The 15,945-nt window shown below is 38.3% G+C and overlaps 2 protein-coding genes across 5 annotated transcripts in view; one reads left to right on the top strand and one right to left on the bottom strand.

The window, feature by feature from the left end:
• Positions 1-9,166, top strand: part of APPL2 (adaptor protein, phosphotyrosine interacting with PH domain and leucine zipper 2) — a 51,090-nt gene extending 41,924 nt beyond the window's left edge. Inside the window, exons 17-21 of one of the 2 annotated variants that reach the window (XM_088025311.1) lie at positions 1,082-1,256; positions 5,635-5,671; positions 5,861-6,001; positions 6,795-6,842; positions 8,291-9,166. In XM_088025311.1, the coding sequence (XP_087881437.1) occupies positions 1,082-1,256; positions 5,635-5,671; positions 5,861-6,001; positions 6,795-6,842; positions 8,291-8,317 (428 nt within the window). In that variant the 3' untranslated portion in view covers positions 8,318-9,166. Of the gene's footprint in view, positions 1-1,081; positions 1,257-5,634; positions 5,672-5,860; positions 6,002-6,794; positions 6,843-8,076 lie in introns of both variants that reach the window. The other variant, XM_028121593.2, reaches the window with a different exon arrangement.
• WASHC4 (WASH complex subunit 4) overlaps positions 2,328-15,945 on the bottom strand; it is a 69,814-nt gene continuing 56,196 nt past the window's right edge. The window contains exons 33-34 of one of the 3 annotated variants that reach the window (XM_028121591.2): positions 15,205-15,280; positions 2,328-4,432 (exon numbers count right to left, since the gene is read on the bottom strand). In XM_028121591.2, the coding sequence (XP_027977392.1) occupies positions 15,213-15,280 (68 nt within the window). In that variant the 3' untranslated portion in view covers positions 2,328-4,432; positions 15,205-15,212. Of the gene's footprint in view, positions 4,433-9,816; positions 10,513-13,020; positions 15,281-15,945 lie in introns of those variants that run through there. The other 2 variants (XM_028121592.2, XM_028121590.2) reach the window with 2 other exon arrangements.

The raw sequence follows: 15,945 nt of genomic DNA, 5'->3' as shown, positions 1-15,945 counted from the left end.
CCCAGCCGAGGCCGTTTAGGAGCTAGAAGTGCTGGCGAGGCCTCGTGTACACCGCTTCATGAGTGGAGCCGGAGATTAGCAGTCGCCACTTCCGTAAATGTAAAAGTAGGACTTGAGAGTCAGTACTCCTTGCAGAATTAGGCAGAAGGGGGTGGGGGGGCGGGGAGAGAGGATGGAAGGAAGGAGGAAGGAAGCTAACAGGCTCTGCCTCAGACCTGCCCACTTGTCTCTGGCTGACCTTCTGTATAATCCACACCAGAAAGTCTGTAAAATATAAAAACTATCTTCATGCGGGAGTAATTACTTACAATTTTACATCAGTTATATTTTCCTAATCTTTTGTTACTTATATTTAGGGGCAAAGACACTAATAGGGCAAGTGAGGAAAGAGTAGTCATCTTCGTTTAAAATGGTGGATAAGTATTTGTTCTTAAAAGAAAAAACAAACCTTTAAAGCTTTGTGATTTTCCAGTTATGGTTGCCATTGGTCAGTTTTGTCAGGTTACATGCCGTGCTATTAGCAGGAAGCCAGTCCTGGTTGTTCACTAGAATCAGATGAAGTCGTCTGGGGTGTGCATTAGCTCACGGGATGTCCTCGCAGCCCTTCAGTGACACGTGATGCGTGTGAACGGAATGAGTCCCAACATCAGGTCTTCTGTTCAGATAGGCTTTCTTCTTTAAAAGGACTTTATCAGTGGGCCAAAGTACGGAATTTTCCGTTGTCTAAGTGGAGAAGCTCCTATTTACAAAGAGAAGATGTGTGTAGTGCCACCTACGTCAGTCACCTAGAGTTTTCACGCTAGAAGGACGTTCATCCGGTACTGCTGTCTCATTGTGTAGATGCACAGAAAGAGGTGCTTTTCTGGTCTAGTGAAGTAGTTCCAATGAGACAAAACATGGACAGAAGGAGACTCGGGGCTTTGGCATTGTGCGTTTGTTCAAGCACAGCGTTGAGCACTTGGGTGGAAAGCACCCTAGGAGGAGGTCTTCAGCCGGTTCTCCGACCCGCCCCCTGAGTGGTGGGCGGACCAGCAGCAGCAGGAAGCGAGTGTGATCCTGAGCAGCAAATGCTGTCTTGCAGATTCCCTTTTGCAACAGATGTTTATAGTTCGGTTTCTGGGATCGATGGCAGTTAAAACAGACAACACTACCGAAGTGATTTATGAAGCAATGAGACAAGTGTTGGCCGCTCGGGCTATTCACAACATCTTCCGCACGACGGAATCCCACCTGCTGGTCACCAGCCAGACTCTGAGGTATGTTGTTTCATTTCAGACTTTCTTACAGTTTATCAGATTGCCCATGAAAGGCACATTTACTCATCTAGAATGTTCATACTAGAATATTTGTTTGATCGGAGTAAGAGGAGATGCTCCTGTCGTTTCTGCCCTATTCCTTTTTACATTTTGATTTTATAAGACACGTTGGGTAGAAGGTGCCCCCCTCAGTAACTGATATTTAGAAATTTAGTGGTGAGTGAATCCTACTGCTCATAAAGATGCCATCACTCAGGAGTTGCTTTGTATATCTCAGAGCTTGAAAAAGAAAGGGTTTTCTCATTTCTGAATGTACTATTTATAAGATAGTGAAAACAGAACATGAACCTACCCGAGATGACGAGACCACCACTAGTAAAATCTGATTAATATTTGTTGGGGTGAAACTAAAGACGCCAAGTGATGTTACCGACACGACCTGGGGTTTCAGGCAGTAAGATGGATGGGAGAGACGGCAGAGGGTCCGCACCGGCTTCCGTGAGGGCTGTGCCGTCCAGGACCGCGCCCTCGGGCAGCACTTGAAACAGAACTGAAGTCTGAACTGAAATGTTTTAAATGTAAAAAACAACAAATTTCTAAGGTCTCATACTAACCCCCCAAAAAGAATGCAAACTATCTCACAAACTTCTATGTTAATTATATGTCTAGCTGGTAATATTTTAGATCTTATAGATTAAATAAAGTATGTTATTTCACCGGTTTCACTTTGATGTGGCTGCTAGAAAATTTTAAATTATGTATGAAGCTTACATTTTATTCCTCAGAGCTGACAGCACTGCTTTAGAGCCAGAATGTCCAGGTTTATTGCTGGCTTTGGCGTTCGTGAGTTGTATGACCTGGGCAAGTTTGAACTTCCGTGCATCGGTTTCTTCAGCTATAAGCTGAAAGTAACCATATCCATACCTCATAGTGTTGTCATGAGGAATAAATGAGTTAATACACAAAATATTTACGACCACAACTGACATTATAGAAAGTGCTCAGTAAATGTTAGCTTCAAAAAAATGGGACTTTGTTAAAAATCAGAATAGAGTTTCTTCCATTCATTAAAATCAGTCCTTTTCATTTATTATAAACCTTATACTGAGACTAAGTTTCTTACAAATAAAACCTTGTATTTATTTAAAGCTTTTCTACAAGTATGTCCTGCACCTTTTATGGGCATTGGCTCACTGTTCTTAAGATCTCCACCAAAAAGATCAGAGTAAATGTAAAAGCATTGTGAAAAAGGATAGTACATCAAAGAACACTGTCAGAGCATTTGCAAATCATATCTTTAATAGAGGTATATGTTCAGAACATAACTTTTTTTTTAAAGATTTTATTATATTAGAGAGCGCGCGAGAGAGGGAACACAAGCAGAGGGAGTGGGAGAGGGAGAAGCAGGCTTCCTGCTGAGCAGGGAGCCTGATGTGGGGCTTGATCCCAGGACCCCGGGATCATGACCTAAGCATTGGCTCAACGACTGAGCCACCCAGGTGCCCCATAAAGAACTCTTATTAACAATCAACAAAAAGACCAAAAAACAAAAAGCGGAGAAAGGACCTGAGTAGACATTTCTCCAGAGGAGATCTACAAATGGCCAACAAGCACATAAAAAGATGCTCAATGTCATTAGTTATTAGGGACCTGCAAATCAGGTCCACAGTGAAATACCACTTCATACTCACTAGGATGGCTGTAATTTTTTTAAAAAAGTAAAGTAACGGGTGTTAGTAAGGATGTGAAAAAATTGGGATCCGTTGGTGGGAATCATTAAAACAGTTCAGCCACTGTGGGAAATAGTCTGGCAATTCCTCCACAAGTTAAACCTAGAATTCCACTCCTGGTAGATACCCAAAAGAATTGAGAACAGGTGTTCAGATAAAAATGTATACACACGTTCATAATTCACAATAGCCAAAAAGTGGAAACAGTCCAGATGTCTGTCAACAAACTGATACACAAAATGTGGTATTTTACATATAGTGAGTGGAATATGATTCAGCCTTGAAGAGGAATGAAGTCCTGACACGTGGCACAACCTCATTGAACCCTGAAAACATTCTGCTAAGTGAAAGAAGCCAGACACGAGTGTCAGCCGTTTTGTATGAGCATTTACATGAAAGGTCCAGGGTAGGCAAATCCACAAAGAGAGAGCGAGCAGGTTAGTGGTTGCCGAAGCTCAGAAAAGGACTGGAGAGGGACTGCTTAATGGGTGGAGCTTCCTTGTGAGGCGATGAAGATGGTTTAGGAACGGGAGAGCGGTAATGGTTGTATGATGTGGTGCATGTACGAAATGTTGACAGTGCTCAGTTTTATGTCAGGTATATTTTACCACGGTGTACACACACATATTCCTGAACTGGAATTCACGTTTTGAGACAATTTAGAAGTCCCACAGAAAATCAGGTATTAAGAGGCAAATCCATGTTACCTGATTTAGATAGCAATCTCTTAAGTTACTCAGAAAATATGTTTTAAGTTTCTATTTATGAAAAAATGTTACAAAATACTTAAGGGAACTTAACCCAACTTGAGGGAAATTATGATGTATTTTTTAAATTTTTTTATTTTCAATTAGCCAGTATATAGTACATCATTAGTTTTTGATGTAGTGTTCAACGATTCATTTGTTGCATATAACACCCAGTGCTCATCACCGCACGTGCCCTCCTTAATGCCCATCACCCAGTCACCCCATCCCCCACCCCCTCCCTTCTGTGACCCTCAGTTTGTTTCCTGGAGTCCAGAGTCTCTCATGGTTTGTCTCCCTCTCTGATTTCTGCCCCTTTGGATTTCCCTCCCTTCCCCTGTGGTCTTCTGCACTATTCCTTATGTTCCACATGTGAGTGAAACCATATAATTGTCTTTCTCTGACTGACTTATTTCACTTAGCATAAATCCCCTCCAGTTCCATCTACGTCGATGCAAATGGTGGGTATTCATCCCTTCTGATGGCTAATACATTGTATATATGAACACCTTCTTTATATGATGTATATTTTTTAAATCTTTAAATTCATATTAATAGGGACATAAAAAGTAACATTTATTTAGCTTTATAGATTACTAAAAATTCCATATACATTTTCTCCTTGTCTTTACCACCTCTTTCAAGTGGGGGTTCTTAACCCCATTTTACAGATGAAGCAGCTGAGAGAAGTCAGGGTGACCTGCACAAGATCACAGTTGAACAGCCAGGTTAGAGCCCTCTGATTATAAACCCCATGTTTTCATAAGTAGAACTGTATGTATTTCAGACTGTAACCAATGGGGGAGATAACCGCTTTACTGAGCTATAACTTACCTACCATACAATTCACCCAAAGTGTTTTTTTAGTGTATTTAGAATTGTGCAGCCATCACCACATCGAACATCCTCATAATCCCCAAAGAAAACCCATACCCATTAGCACTCATTCCCTTTACCTTGAAACCCCCAGCCTTAGGCAGCCGTTAGCCACTAATCTTCTATGTCTATAGATTTGCCTGTTTGGAACATTTCATATAAATGGAATAACCTTTTTTTTTTTTAACACACAGAATACATTTTTTTGCTTTTACCCACAGAATTTATAGCATATCATCAATAAATACGTTTAGAAAATAGAAATTTCTATGTATATATGATAGCAATAGATTCTGTAATGCAGTGTTTTTTCCCAAATACATCAACCTGATTATTAGATGCTCCAAGTGCCATTCAAGATACATTCTAGAACGCCTCCATAAATAGTACTCCCCCACACCCAAACTGACAGAATAGTTTTGTTAAAATCTGTTCACTATTCTCTCACCCCACCCCATATTTAAAAAAAAGGGAGGGGGATGTATATGAAACACTTCAAAAGAAAACCTGTAGTCAGTAAATGTTGAGAAGCAGGCTGTACAGAATATGATCCATGCATATTCTATGTCAGCACCGTGGGGAATTATAATGCTGCCTTTCTGGATAAGCACTGGAATGTGGAATTCTTGGGATGCCTGGGTGGCTCAGTCATTACGCATCCGCCTTCAGCTCAGGTCATGATCCCAGGGTGCTGGGATCAAGCCCTGCATCAGGCTCCCTGCTCCGCGGGAGTCTGCTTCTCCCTCTCCCACTCCCGGTGCTTGTGCTCGCGCTCTCTCTGATAATTAAACTTTTTAAAAATGTGAAATCCTTCCATGAAGATACCCACTGAGCTTTAACTACACAGGTTCGACAGAGGCAGGAACCATGGCACGTCCCCCCTTTGGATAGTCCCACGGAGTCGTCACCTTGCCCTCACAGCCACACCTTCTGTTTTGTGTGATTTCATTCTGAACTTCTAGAGATGCTTCTAAGAATATAAGTTTATCCAGTATGTGTGATATAATGAATCTCTTAAAATTTCAGGTTGATAGATCCTCAGACTCAAGTAACAAGGGCAAATGTAAGTACCTGCATGCACACTGACTTTAGTAGTTATTCCTTAATTCAAAGTAGGCACTTTACCAATTTTGCCAAATTTAATGCCTGTCTTCTAATAGTGCACTCTTCCCATAATGTTTTCCATGGAGAATGACTTGTCTGATTTTGAATAACAGTTATGTGATACTCAGTCTGTTCCTGTTATTTCCAGTTTGAACTCACCAGCATCACCCAGTTTGCTGCTCATCAGGAGAACAAGAGACTGGTTGGCTTCGTGGTCCGCACATCGGAATCCACAGGTGGAGAGGCTCTGAGCACATACGTTTTTGAAAGCAACTCAGAAGGCGAAAAGGTCTTACTTTTTTCATCTTAACATTCCATAACCTCTGTCCAAACAGATACTTAAAGGGGTTTTTGCACCATCCCCTGGATATTTAGTTGACTATTCTTTGTTTCCCCATTGAGGAGTTTAGAGAATACCTCTAGGAAGGCCCCACTGAAAGAAAACCAACTGGAATAGTTTCTCTGTGGAAAATGCATGTCATCCTAAACAGAGTGATGAATAATGTTAATGGTGGGATACAGTTGTTTAGAAGAGGTATCAGGAAATGTTAAAAAAAAAAAAAAAAAGCAATTGCCTTCAAGTTTGTTCTTTTTTAAAAAATTAAAGCAAAAGTTACAATGGAGAAAATCTAGTCTCAGAGCAAACCAAGGAAGCAGACATCAGGAAACTCTTCTCATTTAGTATGAAAAATTTTGTGACTCTATTTGCTACCTAGTATTAATCAAAATTAACTCTTCTTTCAGCAAACACCTGTTTGCCACTGTGTGCATGAACATGTGGTAGCTGAGTGTGATTTAGAGAGAAAGGAATAAAGTATTCCGTTAAGAATTTTAAGGACTGGAATAACTTCAGTTGCTACTGAACCTGGACATTTTTTGTTATGCACAAATTGGCAACAGGAGACCAAGACAGGTGGGCGCTAATGTTCAGAGCCCCATGTGATGAATCTCCTACAGCCAGGTCCCCTGTCCCCACACTGACGTGGGCAGTGACCTCCCTGTACTTCCATAGTCACATTTTCCCCCCTAAAGTTTTTTATCCTTTTCTACCTTTGCCAAACACTACTTTCCTTGTCTTGCAGATATGTTATGCTATTAATTTGGGGAAAGAAATCATTGAAGTTCAGAAGGTAAGGTGCATTTTAGTGCTGGTTTTAACAACTGCTCCAAATCTCTGTATATACTAAGATTTCTCTCAAAAAGAGCAAAGATGTTCATTCGGCAGTGTGGCCAAATTTGAGATTTCCTTTTAAGCATTCTAACCACCAGACTTGCTAGGGCCATGATCACTGCTAACACCTGTGGAGTTCTTCGTAAATTTCACTGCTACAGTCCTGCTTTATATTATCAATTTTTTGCTTGCTGTTGTCTAGATATTCTTTCTTTCAAATTCAGGTGGTAGGAACTTTAAGTACCTACTATGTGCTCAAAGGCCTTGCTGTTCAGAGCAGTCACAGACAGACCTCACCTGGAAACGTACTAGGCGTGAAGATTCCCATTCCTCCCAGTCTGTCAGCCACTATACAGTCTTTCATTCACCCAACAAATTTTTGAGAGCCAAGTTTGGAGAAAAAAAACCTTGGAATTATAGCAGTGAGCAAGAGCGATCTGGTTCCTGCCCCAGGAGGCTTCTAGTTCAGCACTGTCCAGTAGAACTTCGATAATGGAAATGACCTATATCTGCACTGTTTAATATGCAGATTGAATGTAGCTAATGTGACTGAGGAACAGGATTTTTAAATTTTAATTTAAGCAGTAACATACAGCTAGTGAGTACCATACGAGCAGTTCCAGTCTGTTGGGGGAAGGCAGGAAGGCCAAAGACCAAGCCCAAAATACATGAAAGAGTAGCAAGCAGTGCAAGCGAGTATTTTATGGTTATAGATCAGGGATTGACAAACTTTCTGTAAAGGGAAAGACAGTAAACCCTTTTAAGCTTACATCTGTTGCAACTAAACTCAGCGACTGTAAAACAAAAGCAGCCATGTACAGTATATAAATGAATGGCTGTGTTCCAATAAAACATAAAAACAAGCAGTGAGCCCAGATGACCAAGAGAGAAAGGAGTTAAAGACCTAGAAGACAAAGGTATTGTAAAGGAAGTTCCTCTCTGGACTCCTTCTGGGAAGACAGTTATGATTTGTGTGAACAGTATTTTGGCTGAGACCAAAACCTTGCTCTAGATTCTAACAGTAATGCAACTGAGTTTTTTTCGAAGAAGCAAGGAGACTCACCTGAAGGCACATACAGATAACAGAAGGACTAAGACTAGATTACAGAACATCATGAATGCCAAGCCCAAAGGAGTTCTTAAGTGCATTTTAAGCGTTTTCTTTTCTCCTTCTTAAACTCCCCTAACTTCAGGATCCAGAAGCATTGGCTCAGTTAATGCTGTCCATACCACTAACCAATGATGGAAAATATGTACTGTTAAACGATCAACCAGATGACAATGATGGAAGTCCAAGTGAAAATAGAGGCGCAGAATCTGAAGCATAACTCTCTTGGGCCTTTGGGGGAAGAGCACCCAGGAAGGAGAGCTACCTCCTTAAGGGTTTTCAACTTCTCTGATATACAGGCCCATGACCTGGTTTCAGAATGCTGACAATCGCTTGTGGAATGTCCTCTGGATGCCTTGATACTGAGAGATGGGAGGGAAACAGTAAGAAATGGTTGACAACATTCCTACCCATCTACAAATGTTATTTTAGGTGCTTTGTGGTAAGTCTTTTTCTTAGATTTTATTGTTCAGCACTCAGAATGAAAGTTAAAGAAAAAATGCATTGTTCACTTTATTCAAATGTCATCTCTTCAGTTTCCAATACCCTTTTTTAAAAATGGTAAAAACCTAGATTTATAATTTGATAAACACTAAATATTTCCTATTAATATATTTTTGTATTTTACTTAATGAGCTTTAAGTGCCTGTCACTCTGAAAATTGTGTATTTATAATCAAGCTTGTTTTACAATTGGACTTAATAGCATTAATTTGTGCAGTTAAGTGACAGCCCTGCTTTGAGGCCTGAGCACTAGCAAAAATGCAGTTTTGATAATTTTTCCAGACATGTAATAAAAAGACTAGCAGATGAGTACCATAAAAGATGTTCAATTTTACATTGGAACCTTAATGAACCAGCATTCAGAAGTTTATGGTCCTTTAGATATTTGTAGTGGTGGATCACCATGGACAGAGTGAAGCTCTACCAGTTCCTGATTCTTGAGCCAGACCCTCCTTAAGGAAGGGACCAATTAATTTTAAAACTCACTTGAAGCACGGCTGGTTGTGGGGCTTGGTACAAAGTTCCTATTTCCACCCCTACCTATTAAAATAAGTATAATGATCTTGAATTGGCACAGTGTGTTTAATTATAACCAAGTTCAACAGAATATCATTGTCTTTGTAATAAATTAACCTAGCAATAAATGCTAGCAAATAAAAACTATCATTGTTTCTTTCTTTTGCTTTTTATGGTTATTTTCTAGAACATCCTTGGAAGAAAACTAAAGTCAGTTCTAAAGCTTCAATGTTAATTTCCAAAAAATTAGGGCCTAATGAAATCACAGCAGAGAGGGATGTACCATCAAATACTTCTATTCAACATAGATGGAATAATGTGATCTCAGTGCCAAGTTGTTAAAAAGTATTGCTTTTAAAATGGTGGATTAATAGAACAATTTCTGTAACCCAGAATTGTTACAGGGTCATCAGGAATCCACTTCCATGGTGTGTGTACCATTAGAGACAAAGTGAACTGATTTAAGCCAGCAGGAGATATACCATGAAATTATTAGTTTGCTGTTAACGAATGCCTTACAAAAAGTTGTATATCTAACCACATTAAATCCGTAAGTTCTCTAATAGGTGGCAAGAACCACAATCCCCTGAATTTTTTTCTTGCTTAGCACTGTTCAGGGTGGGAGAGAAGAATCTAGTCGTGAACAATATTGTTAGAAACTAATAAAACTTTAAAAAAATTTGTGGCTTAGTTAAGCCACAAAGCTTGCAAATCATAAGAAAAAAAAAAGACAAATCCAGTACATTAAAACGAACATCAAAAAACCATACAGGGGGAAAAAAAAAAACACCATAGAGAATGAAAACACAAAATTAACTGAGCATATTAACCAAGCACAGACGACCAACAAAAAATCAGTACCCAGAATACATAAAATACATTAGAAACAAAACAGAAGAAATCATAAAGGCATTTCAGAGAATAAAAAAAGCGTTCTGAAATGGAAATATGTTCAATTTCCTGTAATAATCAAGGAAATGCAAAGTAAAACCACTGCAGTATTACATATTCACCAGACGGAAGAAATGTGGCTGTTGGTGGGGATGCAGTGATGGGGAGCCTCCACCACTGCTGGGGTGGGAGAAGCCTGGCATTGTATCCATTGCTCTTGTACTTGGCCCTGCTACGTAGCAGATTCACTTGAGGGTACAACCGTGGAGAAACTCCTAACACATACCCAGAGACAGGTACAGTAACAGTTACAGGAGCCCTGTTCCTAGTACCCCAAATGTGGAAATGACCCACGTCATTAACTGAATACCAGAGAAGTAAAACGAAATGAACTGTAGCTATAATGCATCAACATGGATGGATTTCAGAAACAATACTGAAAGTCTTAGAAGCTACATAGTAAGAATCCATTTATGTTAACTAAAAAACAAACCACCACCATGTTATTTAGAAAAATACAGATAGGTTGTGACACTAGAGAATAAGCAAGGAATAGTTACCACCAAAATTCTGCATTGTGGTTTCCTCTGCATGGAAAAGGGAGCCGAGATCTGAGGAGGAACAATGGGAGCATCTGAGGCGGGAGCAACAGGTTGTGAACCTACATGGTGGCGACTGAAGTATTCTGTTTTTATTCTCCAAATAGTGTTTATATATATATACTCTTTTGCATATGTTACATATTTTAAAATAATTTTAAAATTTAGAAACAGTAGATAACTTGCCCTTTCTTCAAATTTACCAAATGAAAGCACTATAAAAATGAGCAAGTGTCATATAAATGAAAGGTAGGGTGGAAAAATGGGACCTTTTCTTAGCCAGCTATTTGCACCAATCTTCATTTCCCAGCATTGCCTCTGGTTGGTTAGCCACCTGTCAGACTACCTTTTTTAAGAAGTGCAAGACTTCCCTTCCATTGGCTACACTTAGCTGGCCATTTAAAAAGGAATAGTTTTTATGAGACCCACTCAGAGTCACATACTGTTTATCTTCAAACTTTTCCATCTAAAAGAGTAAAAGCAGATGGGCGCCTGGGTGGCTCAGTTGGTTAAGCGAACTGCCTTCAGCTCAGGTCATGATCCTGGAGTCCCGGGATCGAGTCCCATGTCGGGCTCCCTGCTCAGCAGAGAGTCTGCTTCTCCCTCTGACCCTCTTCCCTCTCGTGCTATTTCTCATTCTCTCTCTCTCAAATAAATAAATAAAATTTAAAAAAATAAAAAAAATAAAAGAGTAAAAGCAGAAATAGTAAAGCTAACAGCTAGATGCCAAGTGCATTTCTGCCTATGAATAATAGTAATAGCTAGCTAGTATTTATAGTAGTTACTGTTTCCTAACCAATAAAGTGCTTTACACAAATTAACTCAATCCTCAATCTATGAGTTCTATACTATTAGGTCATTTTATGCCTGAGAAAAGGAAGCACAGAGAGGCTAAGAACCTGCTGGTAGGCACCAAATCAGGACTCGAATCAGTCTGGCTTCAAAGTCTATGCTTCTAACTGCTCTGTGACAAACCAGAGACCGCAATTAGCAAATGCTTTTCTCAAGTACGTAAACCTTTTAAGATTATTCTGATATTCAGTAATTATATCAACTTAAAGTTAGCATCTCTAATGCCTTGTTAACCTTTTGTGCCAATTCTGAAATGATTAAATACTATAAGGTCAATATAGATAGGTGTTTCTAGATACAAAAATGTTAACTTCCCCCCTCACTTTAATGATGAGGCATTACTAAAGAATGTTTCATTACACAAAGACCTTACATACACTAAATAATGTATAGCCTTTAAAGATGATCCCAGAATTATGATGACATATCTACACTGATCAGAAGATAAATTTCAACTCCTCTGCTGAGTGTGACTCCACTAATGGGAACAACTGGACTGTCAGGTAAACCGGGTTTTATAGTAAAGCGAGGCAAACAGAGTATCCATGTATTTGCCCAAATTGACTTTGTATACACTATACATAAGAACTTTTTTGTATAAATTAAGCACTAACTTTGCCATCACCATCTCTGAGTTCACTGCATGATGTTCATTTAATCTCTAAAGATGTCCACTTATTCCGGATCCTTTTTTTTTTTTTTAATCTGAAAGCTCTAATAATCTGTTAAAAGTCTTCTTAACATCTAAAAACTTGAAATTGTAGGGTTAAAGTTTCTTAAAAGGAATACCATCAGTATGAAACTTCGAATTTTAGCTGGGAAAAAAATAATTAAAATTAGTTAAAATCTATTTTTTTTACATTTAGCCATCAAAAAGTAACAGGTCCACCCTTCCCCCAATCTTACAAATTTACTACCTCAGAAGAGCAAAGGAGCAGCGGTCAGACTTTACCAAGAACAATTTCTCCAGGGTAGTACAGCTGATCTTGAACAACACGGAGGTGAGGGGCACCAAGCCCTCATGCAATCAAGTACCTGTATGTAACTTTTGACTCCCCAAAAACTTAAGAGCCTACTGTTGACTGGAAGCCTTACAATGATCAAATTATATATGTTATTTGTATTATACACTATGTTCTCACAATAAAACTAGAGAAAAATGCTATTAAAATCACAAGGAAGAGAATATACATTTATCATACTATACTGTATTTATTTTTGAAAATGGCATGTACGTGGACCCACACAGTTTAAACCCATACTGTTCAAGGGTCAACTCTATTTAAAAGGCTCTCATTTATTATTACCATTTCAGTTCAACTCATGTTTGTAAATGGCACTAGTTTTTCTCACATTAAACACTGTAAACCAAGGATCCCTTCCCAAGATTAGGATTTAAAATAAAACATTCATGTGGGTTCTTTTTATCTGAAAATAGCAAGCAATGGAAAGATCAAGAATGTACAAAGGAAAGTACGAGTTCTTCACCTGGGATATACAGAGAGGAACCAATACCAATTTTATACTTGAAATTTCTGCCTATGTGCATGCAAAGATTTCTTTTAAAGATAGATTCCCTATATTTTATTAAAGGGAACTCCAAAAAAGTTAATATTAAGAAGGACTGGTTTAAGACATTCAATTTTGAACATAAACATCCAGGGGAAGTAAACTTTTGAAATTATATTTATTAATGTTTTATATATTTTCTTAGAATTGGGGGAGCCCCACTCAAGTGAAGTAATAAACTTGCCATCCTTTACAAAACTTAATGAGAACTGACAAAGTTATGGTTAGTCCTTAATTCCTGAGAATTTGAACATTATTGAATTTTTTTTGTGAATTTACAACAAATGCTCACACTAATTTTAAATTACAGTATGTCTGAAAACAATATTTAACAATAATATGTTAGCAAAGAAAACCATCATCTAAATGTGTGTATTAACTGGTGTGAAACACTCAAGCCCTACTGCTCTGCACTTTAATAGCATTTAAGTATGCTTAATCTTTTCAGAGATTTTATTTCAAATATGTGTAACTTATCCAGACTGCAGTAACATTATTTTGAACTAATGGCAAAATAATAATCTATCACTCTCTTCTCAATGTACATATCCATGGAGTCAGCATATGAACTCTACATAGTATTCATAAAATCAATAATAACTGATATGTGGGGATAATGAACAGAGACACTGGATTCTCTTCCAATGATAATTTCTATCCATATTAAAGGAGACTGTTTTAGGGAAGTCAGAGAAAACAGAACAATATTGTTGCTATGAAATGGTGACGAATTTGATGCAATCAAAGCAAGATCATTAATATAACATTTATAATAATGAAAATATAAATTACTAATTATGCAGCATGCTTTAGGGCCATTTCTACAGTTAGTATGAATTACAAATATTAAATGCCTTTAATCCATCCATTGTACAGAATTCTGTAAGTCATGTTTACATAATAAAAACCATTTTCTACCTATTCTGTTTCTTCTGACTGAACAGTGAAAGTGTTTATCTTGGGCTGGGAAAGTTACCCTGCCAGTAACCAATCAATATAGATAGGGCATTGTACACCTGTTCCAAAAGCTGGAAATCAAACAACGTTAGAATTCCTTGCAGGATATACCCAAAGAAATGCTTAATAGGCAAGTGCAATGGAAAAATCAAGTATTTTCCAAATGATGTTAGTATTACGTGTACAGTTTTAAACTTTGTTTTCTTTGTAAAAGTATCACTGTATCATATTAAAAGATTATATATAGGTCATGATTAACCATTTAATTATTAACTGACATAATCTTTACAAAAATAAAGCTAGTAGCCTGCCAGGAACTAAATTTACTCAAAATCTTACTGTACTTTTTAAATCAGTAAATGATTTAAGTTATTAGAACTTTACTGTCACAGTGGTAATTTTTAAAAAGCCTGCACAGTGCTTAAACTGATGTCTTAGATTATACTTGGTTTAAAGAAAAAGTCTGCCCAAACTATCACCAAAATTTCAGTTCAACCTAATGTAGAAGAAACCTGAGTTTGGATGTGGAAATAAAAATCCATGTAATTTTCTCTGATATCATACGTAGTGCCTTCAACCAAAAGTGAAGCTTCAAGCAAGGACTCTATGGCTTTCTCTGAATTTTCTTTCATTTTGAATATTAAGTAAATCTTAAAGCAGTTGTTGGAGGTTACATGTTCTCAAAGCAATGTAAACTAGTTATAAAATGTCTTATCAAAGACATTAACAGCTCTCGTGAGTCACATGAAATTAACAATGAATCAGTTTTACACTGTACATTAAAGGTACGTAATATACTTGTGCCTCACCTCTACTATCAAAACCATCTTTAAATATTCCTGTTATAAGAATATTGGTATGTATGCTTCATAAATTTCAGACTTCATTTATTTTGTTTAAACATGTATTTGCTGGCTGTACATAGCAGATGCACTGAATTTCCAATGACTGAGACAAAAATGGATCCAAGACCTACGCAGATACAAATGAAAAACCCTCACGCAGATTACAAGAGCTCTGAGGCGGCTGTTTAGGAATCTGGAGTGGCCCTTCTACGGCTTCACTTCACATAACTCTCCACAGGCACATCTGCTAGCCTAAAGTCCAGGCAAAAATCCAATTTAAAACCTCATTCTCAACCTTTGAAAAGTAGATAGAGCCTTTGGAAGAATAGACTTAACTTTAGAGCACTGCTTTACAGAGTTGCAATATCCACCAATTACCAGAGATGTGGCCCAGGACACACTTCATCATTAGCTCATTAACCTCATTTCACCAGCAACAGTCCTGACACAATCCTGATTATTTCAGAGGGGCAACACATACCATCAATATCATTTGACCACAGGATCTGCAGACACAGTGCTGTCGGACAGGTCTCCATTGCTTGTTTTTGTCTCTTCTGGAAGCATGGATGAAAATAACAATGGACAGATTTATGTTCATTTTTTAAAAATGAATTAAAAATTGGGAAGGACTGAATTACTAAATTTCAAATTAAGAAAATGGGCATCTACCAAATAATTCCCTAACAGTAGTTCCCTAAAGTTAGGGAGTTCCCGAGTTAGAAATTTTTAGAAATCTAAGCTAACGGGGTGCCTGGATGGCTCAGTCGTTAAGTGTCTGCCGACGGCTCAGGTCATAATTCCAGGTTCCTGGGATTGAGCCCCACATCGGGCTCCCTGCTCAGTGGGAAGCCTGCTTCTCCCTCTCCCACTCCCCCTGCTTATGTTCCCTCTCTGGCTGTGTCAGAGAGGGAATAAAATCTTTAAAAAAAAAAAAAAGAAAAAAGAAATCTAAGCTAACTACTGCAAATGTAATGTTCTGGCCGGTACTTACTAGGGGTATTGAATTGTGAGAAATGAGAACTGCATCTGGGGGGCGGGGGGCAGTCTCGCTGGCACGTTTGAAGGCACGCTGCCTCTCGGCTGGTCCCCCAGCCAGGCCAACAAATCACTATTAGAGTGCACTGCTGTCACTGATAGAAACACTGCTGCAAATGCACATGTAAAACTGTCCAGAATAAATAACTTTCCATTTGTGTTTATAATTTATTTTTTAAAGCAG

The sequence above is a fragment of the Eumetopias jubatus genome, unplaced genomic scaffold (assembly GCF_037043125.1).
Source record: "Eumetopias jubatus isolate StellerSeaLion01/CBP00866 unplaced genomic scaffold, mEumJub1_p1.0 scaffold_8, whole genome shotgun sequence".
NCBI lineage: Eukaryota > Metazoa > Chordata > Mammalia > Carnivora > Otariidae > Eumetopias > Eumetopias jubatus.
Note: the sequence above shows the minus strand (reverse complement) of the source record. Positions and strands in the feature narration are given on the sequence as shown.